Source organism: Varanus komodoensis, unplaced genomic scaffold (assembly GCF_004798865.1).
Source record: "Varanus komodoensis strain SLA01 unplaced genomic scaffold, ASM479886v1 scaffold1, whole genome shotgun sequence".
In the NCBI taxonomy this organism is placed as follows: domain Eukaryota; kingdom Metazoa; phylum Chordata; class Lepidosauria; order Squamata; family Varanidae; genus Varanus; species Varanus komodoensis.
This window is the reverse complement of record NW_025335268.1, coordinates 8185241-8208947: the sequence shown is the minus strand read 5'-3', so window position 1 is coordinate 8208947 and position 23707 is coordinate 8185241. Positions and strand designations below refer to the sequence as shown.

Genomic DNA, 23707 nt, shown 5'->3' with positions numbered 1-23707 from the left:
TACCTTCATAAGAAAAGATATTTTCGCTTTATACAGAAAACTAATTTTTCATGAAATTGTTTTGACACAAAAGGAAAATATTTCTTACTGGAATAGATGTAAAGCTTTACCTGCAAAATGTTTTCAAAGGCTGTTGAGCATGAACTCTGATGGGGGCACTGTGCACTTGGATTTCCCTTCAGACCTTCTGGCCAACATAAGAAAAGTCTGAGGCTGCAGCTACTGGCAGGGATGTTGGGGCTCAGACTAGCGCATGTGTGGCCTGCTCCTCCCATTGCCCAAAGTGCATTTAAGTGAAAACAGTGTGGGTTCTCCCACTGGGTCAATGAACCATAGACAAGCAGTCTTCTGCACAAGCACTTTATTGGAAATCAGTTGAAAGTTGCACAGCTCCAACTGTTGTACAAAAACCCCAAAATATATTTGCCGGTTTGCCTCCAATTGCTTAAAGTTGTGCATTCAGCTACTTACACATTATGCTTTTCAACAAAATCTTGAAACGCCTTCAATACTGCTATAAGAAGCCCAGCCTATGTGTCTCTCCCCACCCTCCCTGGGCCTTTCCATCAAAGGCTGCATTACAGAGATGCAAGCATGAAGATGGAGAAGGTGTAGCTTCATCGCCGAGCTTCTATAAATGCCACAGTTAGAGCTTTGGTTTCTCAAATTCTCCACTTCATGAGAAAACCCCATTAACTACATTCCCTCGGCTTTTACATTCAGCTCAAGAAAATTGGAGGTGAGCATCTGAATATAAAGCCTAGGGTATTCTAACTCCACCACTGCACCACTCACATCAGATTCGTTAAAATCTTCACTTTACTTGAAAACCAGAGACTGAAGGCATAAAATAGCCTATGTACACATCTGACATTGTTCCATTAGAAGATCCCAACCATTACAGACTCCCACTGAGTATCATACAAAAATAGGCTTCTCTTGTAAGTTATGTAGGCAACCCATATATTTCACAGTATGAAACCATTTGTATGCTACCTTAGAAGAAAAATTATAGGAGATCTAGAAAAGAAAAGCACCCATAAAGATTTGAAGAATTACAAATAGATTTCAATGCCAACTCAACTTGGTTCTCTTTCTTCCACCCCATGTTTGTTTGTTTTTAAAAAGGTAAACAGTTATCAGTATTAAAATATGAAAAGGAAGCTGATATCTAGGAGAGTAAGAAACGAAGCTGCCTAGCTTTTCCCCTCCACATTCCCTCCACTAGGCAACTATCGTTTCCGGTAAAACAGAGCCTACACAAATGATCTTGGTAAGAGTGTAAAGAGAAGCTATGTCCAACAAAAGAACAAGACTGCTCTTAAAACCAGGGATTCTGCTTCCAGGAGACAAGCTGCTGTACTGCTGAAGTGATTCTGAGGATGTGAGAGAAGGTGTACTGTGGTTTACGAGACTGTGGATGGTTGACCATAACACAAGATGGTGTTCAGTAGTTCTTCCATGCTACTATTCCTTCTTGGTCTTTCCACTCCAGTATTTACTGTAGGCTTCCTTAAACATATTGCTGCATGGAATTTTGGCCTTCAGTTTGGAGCATATGAGGAAGGAGCCTCCCATTTTACGATGGAGAGAGTAAGTCTCCTCTGGTGGAGGGACAAGCCTGTGCTTCAACATGACTGGGATTAGGCCATGGATCTTCTCAGTGGTGCTTTGGGAGCCAAAGTCAAAAGGTTCCTCAGATGCAAAAGCCTCTCCAAGGATGAGAACTGCATCCAGGTGAGCATCTTCCATAGCCTGAATTAAAGAAAAAGGTGTTATTTGGATTAGCTGCTTTAAGTAGTTCTGCATAGAAAAAAAAGTCAGACACCACCATAAGCACTTAACTGGTTTACATAACATGGCAGCAACTGTGAAAATGAGTGCAACATGTTTAATTAGCAATTCAGCTGTTTCAGCAATTCCCTGGTTGCTTTTTGATCGGTGAACACAGAAACTTCTGATTTGTTTATGGGTTCAACAACCCAGAGTGAAAACAGCAACAAACCATGGGTTAACTCTGGGTTATTTACACAGAAACAATTCAGTGTTTATAAATTCACACATTAATTAAAAGTGGAAATGGTCTGTATGCTGCACTCATCCCAAGCAATGGCTGCTACGGTGCGCAAGCCAGGTAATAATGCCATGCGAAGAATGCCTCCACAAACAGAAGGAGCGGCCTATCTCCAGTTCTGGAATAACAGCTCACAAGCTGCTGTATCAGGCTGGATATGTAGGGCAGAAGAGCAGCTCTGCTCTCTTTGTGCTGGCAGACAGTATCTGCAGGAACTATCAGCTCGAATAGTAGGTGCTTCCCTGCACATCCAGGGGCAGGCAGACTTCAGGCTTTTGGTCTGCCAGGCACTGCTAGACACAGTCAGTGGGCCTTTTTCTCAAGCAGGGTCTGAATCAATGCTGTCAGAATACCGGACTTCCCACCTTATGCATGTTTACTCAAAGGTAGGCCCTGCTGATAATGGAAAAAATATCAAGAACAAAACACAACTACTATGGAGAGACATAAAGGGCTAGACTTTCCATTTTATGGAAGGCAGTGAAGTAAATGTTTTCTCAAGCCACTGACTCACAAAGTACATTTTGCCTTAAACAAAATGGGACTTAGAAAACTTTCCTACACAGGCTAAAGGAAAGCTTTCTGTCAGCCATCCATTGTGAAGCCTTAATACTGGTGGGCTGAACCTTTCTGTGTTTGCAGGACTTTTCAGGACTTAAAGAAATATAAATACACAGAAAGAAAAACTGAGTATTTCATATTCCAACACCACCACACTTGATATTGTATTACTTTCACCACATAAAAAATCCTTGATTTATTTCATACAAAACCAAAGGTATCCCCAACACTTGAACCAAACCTCACAAGATGCCCCCAAAAAAGTAATTCCTAAAGCCTTGGTGAAAAAAAATCCAGTTCCACACACACACACACACACACACACACACACACACCCCAGGATCAATATGACCGCTCCAACCCCCTATATCCCTTTGCATCCCTATCTCTGTATTCCAAATAGAGCCAGTCTGCAAAACCAAGCCTTTGTCCTAAGCCTACATACCAGGCAGCTTTCCCATATCGCACAAGCTCCAGATAACAAAAGGCACCCACTTAGCTCCAAAGGTAAACCCAGCACCCAGGAGACATGTTTCTTGGCCTGTGCCATGGAGGTTTCAGCATCTCTTGGGACCAATTTTGGAAGTACCACAACAACTGCCAAAGGCCAAGTACACACATTCCACTGGAAACAAGTTCCCAAACCTAAAGCTGAAAGCCCACACATTAAACAAGTGCAGACCAATTAACTGGAAGAAACTCGACACTGAAAGCTTAGTCTTGCTGCGCACCTGCCTTTTTCAAGCAGCACAGAACACACAAATGCATCCGTGCCTCCCCCTCCCCTGCTTCTTTCATGCGGGTGAATCCTCTTCCGAGACGTCATTGGGATGAAGAGACCAGGTACCACCCAGGAACTGCACTTTAAAATGCCCTGAGGAAGAAACGGCTGCTAGGAATGAAGCAGCCCATGGCAGACAGCAACCATATTCTTCCACTGCAATTCTAGTTATTATTTCTTCTGTGAAGTTCATTGATTGGAAAACAAATTTGTGGTCTTGGACTCAATGGAGGAGGGCTTCAATGCCATGAAGAAGGAGTATTATGTATGACAAATTGAAGTAAAGTGAATGTGGAAGAAAAAGATGTAATCCCTTATTTTTATAGAGGGTTTGTTTTGTTTTTGTTTGAGCAATCCTGAATTAAGGACGAGTCTGATTTCAAGGTGGTCACTGCATTTCCTTTAGCTTGGATCCCATAATACAGACCAAAGTCACCCAGTAGCTAGGCAGGGTGTGAACTGTTCAATTCCACTGTGTACCTTGACTTCATAGCCAGTCAGGAATTTCATTTCTATTGATTTCTTCAGCACTCTCTCTCTGTCCATATTGGCAGCTGCTTTGATTAACTGTATGGGAAGAGAATGATTCAAAAGTCAGGTGCAAGGTGCAGGGAGGGAGACTATCCAATCAAGCACCTTCAGACACAAAAGAAAGTTCTTTATTTGGCATTCCAGAGACAATCTTGTTTTCTCCTCATGGCAAGTATCTGCCAAAATAAGAGTAGTTTTGAAAGCTCAAAAATCCCAGCTGTGTTCACAAATGTAACACACAGGTTTAAGGGACAGGTAAGCTCATTTATCATATGGCTGGTTACAATAAAAACATAAGAGTCAGCAGGCTTAAGGGTGCTTAACTCTACAATGGATTGTCGCCAAGAAGTGTAGAATTCCCTCCCAAGAATTCAAATATTTGCCGAGTGGGTGCTGGTAAGAAAAGAAGCAAATAATTTTCTCAGCAACAAATGCTGGCCTACAAGGAAAACACTGTCTTTTTCATTATAGAAGCCTCCACTGAAAGGATGGCTACAAATGCCTGTCGACTATAAATCTATTACATTAAAGTGGCCCTTTGGAAAGATTACCTTTCACCTACGGTAATCTGGCAGTGTGCAATTCTGAAACAATGGCCATCCACAAGAAGAGTGAACTATGCACCACGGGCATTCAAATTAGACAGCCGTATGACTACATCTTCTTAGTCTTCAAAACTAGTTCTACTCACATAATGATACACCATCAACACTATTTGCATTTTAAAACACACAGGCAAACAGAGGCAGAGTTTGCATGGTCAGGAAAGTAAAAAGTCATGGTGGCTTCTTTTCCCTGCCCCATGAGTGCTGATTCATTTCCACAATTATCTGCACCAGGTACAAGGTAATGTACAGTCTGAACCCAACTAAGGTGGGCAACAGGTGACTTCCCAATAGCCCCAGGACCCTAGTACAGGTCACAGGCTGCAGGGTGTTTAGGAAGCCACCACCCTGCCAGGTTTGGACAATACAGTAACTGGCACTGGTTATTATGGAAATGAGGCAGCATGTGCAGAAGGGGGAAAGGAGCCACCTGCTCTCAGACATGAGCAAAAATTACTTGTTCACTCACCAGTGAGAGCACTCTTAGTTCAGTCTGAGGATGCAACAAACTGCAATGACAAAGCCAGACTGCATGAGGGAAGGTGTGTACGGTGTACTTACAGGGCATCCCTGGCTGTTGAACCAACTATGTGCAAGTCAACTCCACAAAACAGAAACCACAACTAAATTATGGCTCTCACCTCTATGTAGACATCCGTGAATTTCTCATCAAAACCCCGGGTGGCTCCAAAGTCCAGAAGTGCCACCTGGAATAAAGACATGTACAGACATTTTTATAATGTAGTACAGACTACACAATAGACACCCTGATGTGAAAAAGACTCATTAAAGAGGGTTTTAATGCAGATGTACACAAAGCTGGGATTCTGTAAAATCTACCTCTCACTGGGAATGGCTGAATATCTACCAGCAACACTTAGATCTTCTAGTATAAAATGTGTTTATATAAAATTCACCCTGTAAACAAGCACTGCTTCATGGAGCAATTTATTCTGAAGTGCACCATCTGTTCACACTAAGCACCCACCCAGCCTGACCAGGGTGCTGTACAAACCAAGTTTAATTCCTAGATTACGCCCCAAAACCTTCCATAATGTACAGGGATTCTCTCAGACCAGTCAATATGAGAAAAGTTTCATAAAGGCAGAACACTGAAAAGCAGAAATTAAATCTTCCTAGAGGCCTGGCAGGTCAAGTTTTTAAACATTTCTTTTAGGGTCTTAACAGTTGAGAGCCTTTGTGTGAAATACACTTCCACTGGCCCATACGATTTCCAGGTGCCAGATGTAACCACAAAGCTCCCCTGGCCAGCTGTCCTGCTATTCAACCCTTAAGCTAATACTCTATAGGATCTTTTGCTAAAGAGAAGGAAGGAAATGCTACAAGCTGCTGGTGTCGCATCAAGTGTCCCGGGCGGGGGGGGGGGGGGGGAGGACACTTACCTTATGCAGCTCTGGGTCATAGAAGAAGTTTGACCAGTTTGGATCAGTCTGCATGTACCTAAACTCAAACAGCTCCCGCAGGCACAAAACCAAGATGTTGTGGCAGATCTACAAAAATGGGAACAAAGTGCCAACATGGGTAAGAATCAAAATGACATCAGTGAGCAGTGTCACCAGTGTCAGTAACTCTGAATATATGAGACACAATGAAAGGTATGTGTGGGAAACGGCATGTCAGACAGAGAAATGACTCTTGATATCATATATAGCTTCAGTTAGTTCATGCGTCTCATTTGGAAGGAAATGTAGGGAGAGAAACAGTAGAATCCCTGCAACATTGAAAAGAGGCCATGTAACTCTTCTGGTGTAAAGTTTGAACCAACTGTATCTTTCACATTTGATTGATGAAGTCATAGGTCAAGGACAGGGAAACTCGTTGCCCCTCAAAGTCTCATCAGCAGGTCAGGGACTAAATACTGGTAACCAGCACGGTCAGATCCAGCAGTGGGTGGTATCACATCCCCTGCCCATGATAAAACAAGCGCACACACAGCCTTCCATCCCTCACACACACACACACACACACACACACGCACGCACACACCACTTCTCTCACAGGAGGCTCTTGAACCTTAAACCTCTTCTCCACGTTTGACAGGCTCTAGCCTGCCAAATTCTGTGGTTTCTCTCACAAAACTATTATTGAGAGGGAATTCACTGAATACAGAGGGCTAGAGTGTGCTTTGCCTTCCACGGCTTCTCTCAAGAATTTTTGAAAGCTAAACCGTAATTCAGCAGACTGGAGTGATAAAAGACACTCTACTGCTCCACGATCTGATTTCTCTCCTAAGAATATAATTCCAGAGAGAGAGAGAACAGTATTTGACTGGCTGAACTCCAAAATATCCATTTTCAGCTCCAAGGGAATAAGGGTACACTGGTAAAGCTGCAAGGAGGAGGATGTAGGAGGGAGTGAGGGCACTCACAGGCCACAGGAAGGACCCTTGAGGCATTCCCACTGTTTGTACACCCCCATCATAAGCTCGTGAATCCCTAAAGACAGTGAGTGCTGAACTAGCCATTCAGCATCTTTAAATCAAGGTTAACTTCTGAGGTGTACAGAAGAAAAAAAGACCATGCTTCTACAGCTCAGTGACTAACTTAGCTCGAGAGCATGTAGCCAGGGGTCTGCTCGAGTTGGGAACACACTTTGCACTGTGCTCGGTGATGCTGACAGCTCCATCTCCCAGCCTGGCAGCAGCGAGAATGGCCTGTCCTCCTCTTAACCCTCTAGCCCATACCATATTCAGCTCCAATGCCCTTTTGTCCACGTTTCACCTTTGCTCTGCTTCTTGTTTACTGAGAGTACTTTTGGCTGCTAGGGCTGGTCCCACTGTGAAACCTATATTTGGTAACTTATGCAATAAGGTGATGCATTTCTGATTACTTGTATCAGGAAAGGGAAGTCGACCTTTTTTGCCAAGCTAGTCATCCTACCCAGAAGGTCATATTCATCCTCTGAAAGCTGGTGGCCTGGACGGGAAAAGGAATAAGGGGAATGAAGCTGTGTGGCTTTTAGGACACATAAGGAACAATACAGTTCCTTCTCAGAGGGTTTAAATAGACCTGACATGACCAATAGATGAGAGCGTGCCTGAGAATCTCACATGCAACACTCCTTGAAGGAAGCACAGGATGGACACACACAAAATTGTGTGGCCCCACTCACTGTGTTAGCAGCAGAGAATGGCCAGGAGCAGCTGAAAGGACTGAGAATGGTACTTCCACAAGTACTCCTTGGAGGCTTCCACAAGCTGAAAGGACTGGTAACTGGTCACAAGGCTTCAGCTTTTTATATAAGGCCCAAATTCTACACAATTGTTTTGGCCTTCAACTTCCACAATGCTTGCCACTAGCTCTGCTGGCCTAGGTTGATGGAAGCGGCTGCAGATGTTTTGGCCTGCAAGTTGCAAGTTGCTTAGCCCAGTGTTAATTCATAAGCCTATTCTATCCTGTTTCCATATTAATTTAAAAAGTATGAATAAATGCATATTTATATGCATGATAAATCAAATAATATAAATGATAGTTAAATATTTTGACCACATTTATTTTGCTTAATACATTTCTAAGTGTATTTCCTCTCAAAATGTGAATGTCTAATTGTTTTTATCTCTAAAAAATTATATACATTTTGAATAAAGAACTAAATCACAACATTCAGAGAAGTTCAAAACCCAAAGGATAACAGAGTTTCAATCTGCTTGAAATGGGAACTGTGCAAAATGCTTAAGCACACCTAGGGAAAATCTGCTTGGCAAAAAAGGCAGACAGAATCAGCTGTCAAGAGAAAGGCTTCAGCACTCCCCAGCATGCAAATTCTTTCCAGCAAAATGCCACTCCCCCACCCACCCCAAGGCATACAATATTATTAACAAGAGCACAAGGGCTCTCATTCCAGTGCACTCCCTTACAAAATCATCTGAGAATAATATCATCCTGGCTTTATATTATTCTTTAGTCAGCTTCAAGAAGAAATAAGCCAGACAACAGTACCTCATTCCGGATCTCTTGGCTCAGATTTTCAGCTTGATCCAGTGGAAAGCCCGTTACCAGTTCTGTTGTTAAAACATGAGGGCTGCAGAGTTCATCCACCACAGCAGGGACATAAAAGAATGGGTGATCCTTGAGCAGCTCCCTGAGGATCAGGAAATAAAATGGTAAGAAGGGGGTGAGATGACTGCCACATCTGAGCAGCAGGGGCAGAACTCTTTGGTCAAAAGGCAGTTGCCATCCTTTCACTGAGCCACTTTCTCTGAGCCTGAGAGATGTCCGCCAGCCCCGCAAGTCCAAGTGTTTGGCATAATTCATACCACACAACTGCAACATTATCGCTACCCCACTGAGCCCCTTCAAACCACAGTAAAACATTCATTCATTCATTCATTCATTCATTCATTCATTCATTCATTCAGGAGACTTCTATGCCGCCCCATTCGCCGAAGCCTCGGGGCGGCTCACAAATAGAAAGGTAGGATGAAAGGGGGCAGAGATCCCAGGGAAACTCACCTGAATTTCCTTGCGCAGGCAGCTTCTCTCTTGTAATCGCATTCAAGGGCCAGCTCTCTGCTCAGAACTTCAATCAGATGTTCAGGGAAAAGGCCTGGAAAAAAATTGAAGGACTTGATAGGGTATATAACTGATTTAATCAAAAAACAGAGCACCTGACGACAAAACGAGTTCAGAGTTCAGAGCTGAGGACCCTGGTTCACTGGTATTTTCAACCTTGCTTAACTGTAGCAGTGATATGCCCAACTTCAAGTCAAGAACAAAGGCAAGAGTTCGAAGGTTCACTCATCCTGGTCTTCAGTGACAGGTTTAGAATCAGCAGATACATATTGCCTTCCTACAGCTACGGGCCATAAAGCTGAAGGAATGCAGAGCAAAAGGAAAGAATGGGCTTCTGCTATCTTCTCCATAAATGCAACAAGTAGATGCACAAAGCAATAGAGGTCTTTTCCTCCTGTCTGGTATCTAGATTAACAACAAGGTTTAAACCAATCGCCATAGAGATTTGCCTAGCAGTCAAGGCACGAAAAGTCCAAGAGAAAAGGCAGCCTCTGTTCATATCTAGCAGCAAGTCTGGAAGACTAGTGTCAAAAGGATGATGGCCTAATGTTATGAAGCAAACTTGTTTCTCTCTCCGTCTCTCCTCTGTTCTCTCCTGGCTGGAATTAGCATTTCAGGTATGGAATGCTGGCTCTCCTGCAAACATACACATTTTCTCAGAGAAGCAATCTGGCCAGGATTAGCCACAGCACACAGAAGCTAATGCTCACAGAGTATGTGAGCTTGCAATAGTGAGGTCATTTGCCTGCCTGGACAACAGTGGTGCTGCTCCCCTGGAACAGGCAGTCTGAGTCCACTGCTTGTCGCACGAACCACTATGTTCATAAGACAAACCAGATGGTGCTTTCAACCCACCATTTTTGCTTCTAAGCTTAACGAGTCTTTCATTCTGGATCCCATGCAGGGTCTTCTCATCAAGACCAAGCTACAGCATGACTGAAGGATAACTCAAGGGGCAATCCTACAGTGTGTTCATCACAGAGCATCTACAGCAGGAAAAGAAATTTCTTGGAGAACAGAAATTTCATGTTGTTGGCCATTTTCTTATCTTCTGATGTTGAAGGAAAGTATGATGGGGCAGAACAGCAGGTGCTACCCATTTTAATAAGCTTCTTTTCAGCAATAGAAAGAAGCACCTGCTTTGGGGACTATTCCCCCCACCGCTTCCTCAAGTCAAATCTCTCTCATGTGGTACTATATGTTTTGGATTTTGGAGGATCTTAAATTGGTGCCAAGTAGGGAACACACAGAAAAATCACACAACCCTTCCACAAAATTTCAGTAGTTGTTTAAAGGCTTTTCTGCAACTCCTTCCATGGAAATTCCTTTCCTTCCCACCATTTTCCAGTGGCGTTACCTTCTGGGAGAATATTGCTCATACTCAGGACAGTCATCAGGTTGCTGACATCACTATTGATGCTCTGGGCCACACCAGGATACTGCAAAGAAAAAGGAAATGGTGAGAAGGCAGATGTGCCTAAGCCCAACCTCGGACCACCTCCTAAATAGACCACACCCTTTCGCAGGTAAAACGCTACAGCCCGTATTTCTCCAGATTAAAAGCAAGAATCATTTAAAAGTATTCCTCGTCACTTAAAAACAAAATCAGGAAACCTATGCAATGGTTTTAGTCTCCATTAGATAAAAGAGATCAAAATATCTTAGGAAGCTGCCATATACACAGTCAGTGTTGTCTACACCGTCTGGCAGCAGCTTCCTGGATATTCTCAGGATTCAGAATAGGGCCTTTGCTTGTAAACGCCAGCTCTTTCGTATTCCACCAAAAGGGCCAGTATAAAGCCCCTCACAAATAACGCATTTTTATTCTAATTAAGAGTACTCTGCTTTGTAAACAGGGCATTTGCTTTCCATGTGAAATGTAGATATACCTTGGGAGTTAAAATTAGGTTGGGACTGAGGAGGAAAATGGGTCATTATGGGTAACACTTCCTCTTTGCCCAGTTCATAAATCTCAAGTTCTCCAGAAAGATAACATAGCATGTTATCTTCAAAACACAGCATGAAATGCATAGCTCATTTTCTGTTTCCTCTCCATTCGCCCTTAAGAGAGAGAGGGAGGGAGGGAGGGAAAGGAACCCAGTTTTCACAGCTTAACACCTGTGCTTTGGATAGTGACTGACATTAACAACTGCTACAACAGTAACTTTCCATCATTTTTAATCAGGACCTTGTGTAAAGATGAAAACACAACTGCCTCCCAAGAACAACAACCTAGGAAACTTTTCCACTACCAACAGAAGGTGAAGGCATAGGGAACTATTGAAGTCTGAGACAAACAGAGCTGCCCAATAGGGCTGCTTCATTTTCCCCCATCCAGTTGTCTCAAAGGCAACCAAGAAGTATTTTAAATAAATAAAATATAAAAAGCTCCTTTGAAGATAGTAAACAATAGTGTTTACATTTCAACTACCAATGACTTTATCATTTTTTTATATATAGGAGAAATAGAGCCCAACCTGTTGGCATATTTTGTAGGTATAGCAAAGTAACATTAACTTTTCAGTACTGGTTTGTTTTTAACTGCTTTCAGTTTTTGTAAATTTATTTATTTCTATACTTCTTGATAGCCAAAGCTCTCTGGGAGGTTTACCACTCCTAACGAAATGCAAAAGATACAATAAAAATACAAATACAAGAAAACATAGAATACAATTCCAGTATGCAAATTTACCACAGCTAAAAATTCCAATGTAGGAAAATATAAAACCATTTACCATCTAAAAGATTTTTGGTTAAAAACTAGACCTAATTAAAACAGTAGACATGACCCATCATGTATCATTACATGCTTGGGAAAAGAGCATTAATATGACACCAAAAAGATGACAAAGCTGCTGCAGGTGGGTCTCAGTGGAGAGAACATTCCACAACTGGGGGCGACCACTGAAAAGTCCGTAATCCTTTTTGCCTCTTTCTGGACCTCACTTGGAGGTGGCAGTCAGAGGTAGGCCCTTGATGGAGATAGTAGAGTCTGAGTAGAATGAGTTAATGGATGTCTACTGTAAATAATTGCTCAATAACCATTTTGTTTTGTTTGCATTACATTTAAGCAACTGATATATCACACTGAAGGTGTGGGTGGGTGGGTGGGTGGGTAAGACAGATTGAATAAATGAGGTCTTAATGAGGTCTTGAATTTTAAGTCAATTGATTCAATTAAGCTTGGTGATGTGCTTTCCCCAAGCAAATGAACATTAAATACCATCAGCACACTTCTGGCCCACATCCTGATCTTAACTGAGTCACAGCAGCAGCACTATGGCCATAAAAACATGTTGTTAAAGTAAGTGTCTTGCATGAAGACAAATCCCTGACCAGGAAAGCAGTTAAGGTTTTGAGGCTCACCTGGATTTTCATGGCAACTTCTTTGCCGTTCTTCAAACGAGCCAGGTGAACCTGTCCAATTGAAGCTGCAGCAAAAGGCCGCTCCTCAAAAAACTCCAGTTTATCACGCCAGTTAGGGCCAAGGTCAGAGTTCAAAGTTTTCTACAGGTAAAAAGAAACAAACTGCAAGTTTACCAAAACTGCCCAATGCACTTTCTCACAAGTCTACCTATGGCAAAGGTCAAAGCTGTGTGAGCAGTCAGAAATAAATTCAAGTGGTTACTGACTCAAGCAATATGAAAAAACATATCCCATATGAAGCAGAGAGCTAAACACAGAAGATATTCCCAATGGTTAACATCACACAGATCTTACAGAGCTTCTCAAAAAGGATGGCATTGGCCAGAATGTAACAAGGATAAGTGGCTCTTCTACCAGATTATTCAGAGCAGTGTGGGCACAGGAAGTTTACTGCTGTTTCAATTCCCAGGATCTCTCCCTGTCAAGTAGCTAAAGTCTCACCATCATTTGCTTCAAAGGCATGAAGTCTGCACTCTGCCGAACACGTTCAAAAATCTTCTGCAGCTGAGGGTTGATGAAGGCATCATCTGCCAAGAGGAAAGGACATCAGGCGGGCAAAGCCAGTTAAATGCGATTCTCTTACCTCCAACAATAAAAGTTCCTATCTCTGACCTGTTATTGCCTTCAGGTGCAAATGCCCAATCTGAACATTTTAACTGTGCCAGCTTTATACTCCTGCTCTCTTTTCCTGGCCACAAATAACACTATAGAGGACTGCACATTCTTTATGTTTTAAATTAAAGCTTTACGTTAAAGGGTTTTTTCCCCTAACAATCTCCTGTTTCACCTAGCCATCTTCTGGAGGTACATGGCCTGATGGAAGAAGCACACACACGACCTTAAACTATTCATAGGAGTTGGGTTTTACTAGCACTTCAGCTGAGCTGAACAGCAAGACTGAGATTCCTGAAGAGGTGTGCTGAAACCTCATCTATGTTATCCCTGTCTTGTTCTGAGTTAGAGCAGAAAGTGTTTGGGTTGGCAGCTACTGCCAAGGAGAATGTAGCTACATTTTAATTCTCAACAGGCCCCTCCACTTTCACTGCATCACAAAAACAGAACATAAACACTTGTATCAGCTGGGATCTGCTATGCCTAGGCCAGCATTTATCTGCTTTGCTTGGTAGCATAGCAAAGAACCGTCTTCACTTACTATTTATGTAGTCGACCTAGTAGGCCTTCAAACAACTCTGTAAGGAGTTATTTTCAATCAGACACTGACACAGGGACATTAGTCCAAAATTCTCAATCCTGTTGAACTACCCACCTACTCCACAGCCTGCATAGCAACAGCATTCTAAGGTGTGGGTTATAGGAAAGCATTTTTAAAACACTGAGAGACAGTACAAGAGGAAAATGCAGTCAGGAATTCACCTGCTGGGGCTGGTGGACAGAAAAACATTTAATGGAAAAATAGGGCTTTGCAAGGCTCCACATCTCAAAGGGCAGGGAGGGACCAATGGAGAAGATGAGCAGTTGAAAGATAAAAAGCTGTGGATAATCTAAGAAACCTTCTTCTTGCCTAAACATTTATTTCACTTGGGTAATACAGAGCTACACACCATTGGTACATTAGCTATAAAGGAATGGGTAGCCTTCAGCCTACCAGCACCACCCCCCTTTCTAGCGCATGAAGGCTTCAGGAAAAGTTCCTACCCAAAACATACACGCACACTCAGAAAGGGGGCATGAGAGAAGTTCCCAAGGAGTTACACCTAGAGGCCATGGCTCAGTCACCTGATTTTCCCAGCTGGGTAAGCCAACAGGGGGGTGAAGCTGCTCCAGACAGAGTCACTCCTCAAGGCACCAGCTGCCCCTAGCCATTTAGCCCACTGTCTGCTTGGGCAAATGCAAATGTGCAGGGGCAAATACATCAAGGCTGCCTGCTAGCACTACGTGTGGCCCCCTCCCATTTGGACTGTGGTCCTGCCAGTTGCTGGCATGCTTGTTTGGGGCCTATCCAGTCCTTGGGGTAAAAATAATTCCCACTCCTGGCCTACAGCATATTTCACCCCTTCATAACAACAGCAGAAGCAGGAGAGAGGGACAGTAAAGGTTACGAAGAAGATAAATGATTTGTCCCAAAAATGAGAGAGACAGGAAAGCCCTTCAACGTCAAGCACACAAAAAAGAACAGCGTGACAGACCACAGGGAAAGCATTTAGGAGTGCACTTTAAATGGTGACAAAGGTCTTCAAGTCTAATCCTATGAAGAACATCTGGAGAAACTGACCATGGTTTAAGCTTAAACAAAAAGGTTAGATAGTGAAGGGGGAAATGTACCAATACTTTTCAGAAAACAAGTAAGAAGAGGGGAGGGCTCCCATTCCTTTGAGGATTCCTCCATTGAAAATGGGACAACAGACTTTATAGGATTTATAGTAGAGGGTAGACATTTAAGTTTGATAATGGAGTTTTCCTTAAAACCAAATTGTTCAAAGGCTGACCAGCACTGTTCTCCAGAAAAGCTTGGATGGGTCCATGGTATGGTGGCTAAGAATAAGTTGCTAGATGACATGATGCAATGGCTGAATCATTCTGTGATTCTAGAACTGTGGCAGGGGCAGCTAATTCTTAGGCTCCCTGTTTCTACTATCTTCTACTGAAGTATTGCTGCAGATGCCTCTCAGAAGCGCTACATACAGCAGAAGTCACTATTAGAAAGTAAATACCGGGGGGGGGGGGGAGTAGAGGCACTTCCAGGAGCTAGATTAACTACGAAAATTCACCGCTCAATAAGCACTGGCAATTACTTCCCCAAACACACAATCTTTCCCTCCCCACAGTTAGCTTGACTGGGAAAGAAACCGTCCACAAAAAGAGGTTTACAGCTGTCAATGACATGAAGCAACTGCAAGCAGATGGCAGCCCACAAGTTGCAGCAACCTCTTAATACCAATGGAAAGAGCTATTTGGAAGGTTCTGCTAGGGGCAGCTCATCTTCCTGGTCATTTTCAGAAATAAAAAGCATACTCGTCACAAGGGAAGGATGGAAAGGTTGAAAGAAGTAATGGAATGAGTCTGTCTATCAGATTCCTTAGTGCTGCCTTGGTGTTCAGTTCTGTTTATTGCTTTAAAGGCCTCCAACAGTCCTGGTAATGCTGTGTAGTTAGTGGGAAAAGGTTTTCTTAGCTGTTGTTTTTAAGCATGAGAGAGGCTACATTGTCATGCCTGTGCTTGTGGAAACTGTTCCTCCCATTCTTATTGATGTTTTAACACTGGTGTTTTTATTTCTTGATCAATTGGCAATAATATTCCATTTTCCCTTACATCACGATCACTTATATGTTTTACCATCTGAACTGCTTGCACTGGGAGATTTCTGAACATCAACAAAATAACATGCACTTAATTGAGGAGTTTCTCAGGCCTAATAGTTTCAAGGGGGCAGGACAGCTCTGCTAGTCTGCGGCAGCATTATGACATCTTAAGTAGCCTTCCCTGACATGGGAACCTCCAGACACTTTGGAATTCAATTCCCACCAGCCTGAATAACATGGCCCATGGAAGGGACATGGCCCATGGAAGGGACAATGGGGTTGCAGTCCAAAGCTCCTGTAGGGCACCACATGAGGGCATGCTGCCTTAAAGACAGACATGTTTAGATTGGTATAATCTTTTTGGATGATACTTCATGCATGGGATAAGAAAGGCTCATGCCATAATTAATGAGCTAAACTTCATGGTACCACATGGCCTATGTGAATAAAACTTTTGGAGTAGAGCAGCATCTCTGGATGTTCTCATAGTCCTCAAAAAAGCAAAGGAGCATCTACAGTTTTAACAAACTAACATCAAGTCCTGCTGGATACTTGCAAACTTAATGGGATCAGTCTCTGTTGGGCACTAACAGATTTCAGGCTGCACCAAGGCTATTGGGATGAGGGGCAGGGAAATAGCAGCAGACACACATGCATGTCTAGTTTAGTCATCCCTTATGAAGGCATTTTAACTATGTACAAGCTTCTGAAACTTCATCTTGCTGCTCTACTTTGTTAAATACATGTCAACATCTGGTATGCCAGACTCCCCATTCTGCTCCCTGGCTCTTGCAAACCTCCCGAGTAGACTACAAGCATCACCCCAGTAGTATGGGTTGTCCACACTGCAAAAAGGGAGCAGAGAACCAAGAAAAAGAGGAGCTGTTTGCACTTACCTTGAATGCTCAGCATCTGTCCCAACTTCAGTGCAGCTCCTCGAACCTTGCACAAGGTCCGCACAATTCTTTCTGCATTGGCCTCTGACAAAAACGGGCTAGAATCCATAACAGCCTTTTTTCCTGGAGACAGGTAGACAGAAAAGAAAAATGTCTTAACTGTTATGTGACCCAAAGAACTTGCTCTCAGAACCCCAGCTTTTAAAAAAGTGGTAGACCACTGGTAGTATCCACCTCTGTGGGACATCTCCCAATTTAACACAAGGGGGGGGGGGGTTGAGGAATACCTTGAGCAAGTTGGAGCTTGTAAAACAACATCAAGTACTGATTGACAGAATTGTTCACAGATGCTAATAGCCCAAGTAGTCATGTGGGGAAAATTAAACTATGCCCATTTTTAGAAGATGCAGGAAGAGTTGCCAGAAGTTATAGAAGCCTGACTGCATGAATAGTTAAACAATTGATGCAATTAATCTTAAATCCTCCACCTCTAAAGAAACTAATAAGCTCCAGATCATAGCAAACTAAGTCCCTATTTGCACTTACCTAGAGGCACCAAAGTAGATGCTTTCCTGTAACTTCTTATGCCACTCTGGAACCATCTGAATATAGGGTCCAAATAGCTGGGACCAACAACATGCTCATTATGCAGTATGCAAACCTGAAAGGAACCTTGCCTTTGTAGCACCGTATCCAAATGGCCCCAGAGCAGGAGGAGAAGCAACTTTGACATGACTGTTCATAAGCATAGATGGAGTCCAAGTCTACCATTCTTGAAAAACACAGTTACGTTTAATAAATCAGAGAAATGCACTGGGCTTAACTGTTCTTTTCAAATATAATGCCTTTTATGTCAGATGATGAGCAGAAATATTAACCTATTGTAAAACCAGTTTTCAACAGAATGACTGGCAAATTTCCATAGCAAGCTAGACCAAATGATGAAAATGTAGGTTAAAACAGCATTCATTCATGGAATGGGTTCTAAGAGAAAACAGTCCCAAGCACAAGCCCACATTAACAGTGGCTAATTACTAATGAAGAAGGAGGCTGCTGTGAAAAGAGGAGTTCTGTGAGCAGACAGGAATGTGATATTGCAGACTTCTCCAATCTGACACCCTCCAGATGTGCTGAACTTCCCCAAGCCAGAATGACCATGCTGGGGATGATGGGAACACTGATCTGACACATCTGAAGCATGCTGGGTTGGAGAAGGCATGTTGGTATTCTTGGGCTCATGTGCTGGATTTTGTAACTGTAAGCACAAGGAAAAGGAAACAGGTACTTTCACAGGTAGGTTGCCTCACAAACAGCACACCAAGATTATCAAAGTAAAATTTCTAAGGGCCAACATGCACAATATAGTGAAAGATCTGTGGATGATCTCCTGTCCTTTAAAAAAAAGGAAAAAGAAAAGAAAAAAGATAGTGCTTAAGGAGGAAGTCAGTTTATCTGATCAGGGAAGCAACATCTAAAGGACGAAGCATTTAGAACAGTAGGCATTTTTGGATTTTTGAGAAGGTGTTGTGAGCACTCTTATAAAATGGTTACCATGGCGGGGTGGGGGGTGGGGAATTTGTCCAGTCATAAGATGGCTGTCATGGTGGACAGGGTCAGTCACAAAACTCCCATCTCCAAGCATGATGCAAATTGGTGAAACACTAGAAGAACAAGAACTTGCCCAAAAACCTAAGTGTAAGGCAGAAGGGGAGCCTGAATGCAACAACAGGGAACACCATTTTGAACTCAGAGGTAGTGCTAGAGAGCAGCCCTCCATTTTGCAGCATGCCAATCTTCCAGCTGAAGCAAACATTTTAATAAGCAAAATAAAGGTCAGGAGAGACAGGGAGCCTGGTGAGAACCAAGAGAAGAGCCTGATCCCACACCATATTGGAGAACCCAGATTTAACCCTTACAACTTTGTTCTAAATCAAGTTATTTTCTGGGCAAGGCAGAATATAGGTACCTCCATCATATCTGTATTAGCCTCTTGCTGGAAATAGCAAGTGGAGAAGGAATTAACAGCAAGTGGGTAAGGAACAAAAAATAATACACGGAAAAGGGCTTAACATACCACAACTACTGCCGTGCACAGCTTTCTGTGCAGTTCTCATCACCAGCTCCTGCAGTGTCTCTAAAAAGTTGGAAGATGAATCATGGAACTCCCATAAAGAACGGGAGAAATTTATTCAGTTCATATTTTAATATGACTCAACCTAACTCATAGTCCCCATGCTAATGTACAGACTGGAACACCAGAATCCTTTGGCTTTTGCATTTCTATCTTTGTGATAAAAAGTGAATACAAAAATGTGTATGTTAAAGCTGCACACAGCAGAAAAAACTCCACAGGAAAAAGCAAGTATTAGAGAAAACTGCTTACAAAACCAGTGCATATTAGGATAAATGTGTACAAAAATGCATAAGTATCTTCATGCAGAGTTTATTTTGCCAACTGATACAGACATGAGACAGAAGGAACATGTATTCAAAAATTGTAAGGAAACTATAAAAAGCAAAAGGCACAGATTTATTTATTCCTAATTCCCCAGTGTTATGCCTTTGGTTGCCCAAAAGGATATGCAATGAAATAGGCTTTGAATTTTACTCTTGAGGGTTTAATGTGGGAATACAGAATCTTCTTAATGTATCTTTGGAATAAATGAGTAATCGTACTCAAAACAAGCAGTGAGCAGTCCAAGTTTCTGGAAAACTGGTGTTGTAGGGGCTAAAATCTACCAACAGAGGGTAAATACAGGTGGCTGTTCACCCACCGTACTGTACATTTAATTATTTGGTGAGCCAATCATATGAAATATCCTCACCAGTGGTGAAGAAAATCACATTGGTAACTAATCAAAAATTAAGGGATCCACAGAAGCAGGAAAATTTCGCTCCCAATTTGGCACAACCATACAGCTAAATAACGTCTTGATTATACACACAAAGCATGTCAAGTGTTCACCTATGATCAAAAAATCTAACCTTAACTTGCTTTGATGACTCTTAAACTCTCACGAGCAGGATGGTTAATATACCTGCTCCCTCTTGCCCAGTTTATAATGTGCTCGCTCTGTAGGTAGTCAGAGGGAGGGGACATATACTTGTCAATGTTCAGCTTCTTAGGGATCCAATCAAAATGTTATGCACGGTATATTATGCAAACTGTCCCATGCTGGATATGCAGCAGAGGCAGGGGTGAGACTTGTTTGTTTGGAAGTTTAAAATCCCTCTTCCTGTGCACAAAATACACAATTATGTTAAGAAGAAAATCAGGTGAGGTGCCTTTTCCTAGGAAGGTGCCACTTGCATAAATTAAACAAATTCTCTGTAATATGGGAGCATATTCACATGTGCATTTCTACTGTACATTTGGAAACAGCATTATCTCATGAAAATTTACTTTTGTAAAATACATGCCTCACAGAAATGCACATTTTCTGGCTCCAAATTCTATCTATTTGGTCCTGCAGCACAAAAACTTAAGTAGGACTCTTAACAGGTACTGCTGGAAACTTACTCATTAGTGTATTTGACCTTGAAGTTCACTTCTTGCCCCTCAATAGAAGAGAGTGTTTGGAGATGGGATTTCATTTCATATTCCTGGAACACTTTCCTTATACCCAGTGTGGCCCACATACATTCTAACAGAGATGCTAAAATGGCTCTTAAAGTCAGCAGAAACCAATGCAGCTATTTTTATTTAGCTTGCCTTGTTAACATACATTGTGTTTAGTGGATGGCAGCAATTTGTGGCTAGACTACAAACATGTTAACTTGGGTTTAGCCCACAAACAACCCCAAGTGCCCCTGTCTGGACATCATAGAAAGGCAGTCTGCTTACCTGTAACTGTCGTTCTTCAAGTGGTTATCTGTGCATTCACACATATGGGTTCTGGGGTACAAGTGTAGAATGTATTTGGGAAGATTCCAGAGATAATTAATTATTATTCAGTGGATATGTCCTGGGATGCCCTGGTGTGAGAGAGGAGCTCCAGCCTGGTCCTCAGTTCTGAAGTAATGAGACTACTATTGTGTCTGAGAGATCAGCCTTAGGAATGTCCAGCAGTCATAGGACAACACCAGGAGGGACAGAGGGAAGGTTTGTGTGAATGCACAGATGACTACTTGAAGAATGACAGTTACACATAACCTGCCTTTCTTCTTGATGGTCTCTGTGCATCACACATACGGGCAACCGGCGAGCTTACCTCTTGGAGGCAGGTGGGGTCACTAGTTGAGGATCAATGACAGGACTGCTCTGCCAAAGGTGTGGTAAGCTCTGGCCCAGACATCTAGTCAATACTGGCATATGAACATTGATGGGTAGGGATACTCCAGCATACAGGGCTGTAGAGGTGACTGTTGCCTGTGTGAAGTGTGCACATATCAGTCTGGAGGGCTGGAGTACCCCAGGCTTTTATGTATACACACATATGTAGGGATGGAATGGATGTAACATCCAAAGATGGAGCTAAGACTTGGGCACACATACTCTTTCTTAAACACTCAGAATTTTCTCACAGATTGGCTGCTTTATGGCAAACCACAGTTTGGTACAGAAGGCAAACCAGCAAACAATTCCTTGTACTTATGCGCCAAACCTCCCTCCTCCCTTGCCCCCCCACCCCAAGTGGAGTGACTTGAAAAAGAGAAGTCTTCACTGGAGTCAGCAGACGCTTATTTTCAGTGAAAAAATGGGAAAGGGGGGTTTAACGCTCTCCTCTCATAACACTGTGGTACTCAACTGAAACAGGCCCACATGCATTGACATAAGCATACAAAATAAGACAAGACTCAGCTGCAGAATTAGCAAAATATGTATTCTGACCCCAGGAATGTTAGTGCAGGTTGTAATATACTGAGATGTCCATGTTCAACCTTCAGACAGACCAGTCTGTACCACTGCTCCTTCTGCTTGAGCATCCAGTTTTACAAAATGTTAAAAGCAACCACAATTTTAGCAGTTCTCCTGTCTCTGAAGACTAGCTTGCAGTAATTTAACTCAGGTCTGGAAAAGCTAGGTTATGGGTAGGGTGGGGTAAGAAAAAAACGTTGCCCCATCATTTTAGTAGCAGCCCTTGAAATACTATGATCTGCTAACTAACCCCTGGTACAAAATCAGATTGCTGCTGAGCAGTGAAGATCCATTTTCAGACTCTTTGGAATGAATGACAGCAGAAGCAGGTGGGAGAACACAGTATGCAAGGGGGAGGGAAAGAGACCAATGAAAAAAAATTGAATTAATTAGACCAAAAAATAGACCCGGAATCAAAGGGATAGGAAAACACAGGTCTCAAAGAAGAAATCTACAGTGCAACTCTATATATGTTCTCTCTCTGCCTGTGTCTGTGTCTGTGTGTGTGTGTGTGTGTGTGTGTGTGTGTGTGTGTGCACGCACACGCACATATGGTCAAAAGCAAGCCCCAGGAGGAAGTAAGTGGGGCTATGATTAGGGTCATTATTATAATCAGCAGCATCATTCTCAACACAAATGCTGTGTGTCTCATGCTCTGGAGGGAAAGGCTGGTGATACAGATGCCTAAATGCAAACTGGGAATGCCGCTCTGGAGCACAAAGTATTTGGAGAATCACACATGTCATTATCAATGTGAACTGACATACTCAAGAGCATGCAACACCACAATACATGAATTAACTGGACAACAGCTAGTTCTTATAGGCATCTAATCTGAACCATTTCCCTGCTCTAACATTGCAAACTGAGGCAGGTTTACTTAGAATTACGTCCTACTGTGTTCATTAGGGCTCACTCTCTAGTAAGTGTATTTAGGACTGCAGTAAAAAAAAAATGCTTAAGTGCCCTTGAGTCCTATCCAGTGTTTTCTGGAAGATATTTATGGGAGCATTCCAGAACTGATGTTATGCTTCTTGGCCTTATTATGACAGGCTTAACAAATTGTTACTCATGCTTAGGCTAAATATTCCTTCTTGCACTTTCAAACCACTGTTCTTTCTTTCCCCCTGCTTTCCACAGAAAAAGTAAACAGTGAGTACTCCTCTTCAAAATGCTTTTCTATAGGCCAATTTCCAAATTAATATCTTAATAACGCAGGCATGAATTTACCTGCTTATAGAAGAAATCCCTCTGAAGAGGGCCATGACAAGAGCTGGTTTTTGACATTTGTACTTTTGAAACATCAGCCCATTCTTTGCCAAAATACATCTGGTAAGCACTATCACCACAAAATGAGCATCTGAGCATGCACAGAACTGTTTGTTGAACCCAGTCTAGTAACTATTTCCAAGAACCTTCCTTTTGAGTAACCTGTGCCCTCTCCCTCTGGGAGGGCCCTTTTGGAGGCAGGCAAGCCTCTTCTCCAAAGTCTATCCCTCTAGTTCGCTAGCTCTTCTCTCTCAATGCTGCATCATGAGTTCAAGAGTCGTACCCGAATTGGATGGCTTCAGGAGCTCCTATCATACACTCTTTCCTGGCAGCTGCAGATCCTGGCTATTCTCAGAGTCTGCCTGAACACCTGGAAAACACCTACCTTGACATAAGCCTCTCTGCTTCCACCGTCTCAATATCTGGAAGCCCAGTTTTCCAGGGCCCATCCTCCCCACCTGAGGAGTTTGAGTCTCCCCGGCCCTGACACTCACACCAAGCACAACTGCTTCTTTCATTCCCAAAAGACCAGAAATGTAACTGCCACTTTGAATGCTTTTAAAATGTATTTTACACACACTTTTATGTTATTTGAAAATAAAGGCAATGAAAAGAAGACCTATAATGAAACCAAGCAATTAATGAATTATAATGCTTGCTTAGTTAATCAGGCAAGATCCCCATCCTTCTCAAAAGCTTTGAAAAGGACATGAATTCCCCCAAACCTTGTACATATTTTGCAATGCCTCAAAAAATGCTGAGTCTTTCTGGGGCAACCTTGGTACCTAGTCAGGGAGCATCCTCTGCTTCCTCCAACAGGGATGACACTGCTTTCAAGGATAATAACCAAAGCTTCTCTCCTTCTCTCTCTCTCTCTCTCTCTCTCTCTCTCTCTCTCTCTCTCTCTCTCTCTC

The 23707-nt window shown here is 42.6% G+C and overlaps 1 protein-coding gene across 3 annotated transcripts in view; it reads right to left on the bottom strand.

The window, feature by feature from the left end:
- Window positions 1-344: 344 nt before the first annotated feature.
- COQ8A (coenzyme Q8A) overlaps window positions 345-23707 on the bottom strand; it is a 71831-nt gene continuing 48468 nt past the window's right edge. For all 3 annotated transcript variants that reach the window (XM_044436899.1, XM_044436723.1, XM_044436812.1), the window contains 10 exons: window positions 16667-16789; window positions 12952-13037; window positions 12451-12591; window positions 10442-10523; window positions 9025-9118; window positions 8512-8653; window positions 5956-6063; window positions 5194-5259; window positions 3897-3983; window positions 345-1755 (listed from right to left, as the gene is read on the bottom strand). In XM_044436899.1, coding sequence (XP_044292834.1) covers window positions 1468-1755; window positions 3897-3983; window positions 5194-5259; window positions 5956-6063; window positions 8512-8653; window positions 9025-9118; window positions 10442-10523; window positions 12451-12591; window positions 12952-13037; window positions 16667-16789 — 1217 coding nt within the window. In that variant the 3' untranslated portion in view covers window positions 345-1467. The remainder of the gene's footprint in view (window positions 1756-3896; window positions 3984-5193; window positions 5260-5955; window positions 6064-8511; window positions 8654-9024; window positions 9119-10441; window positions 10524-12450; window positions 12592-12951; window positions 13038-16666; window positions 16790-23707) is intronic.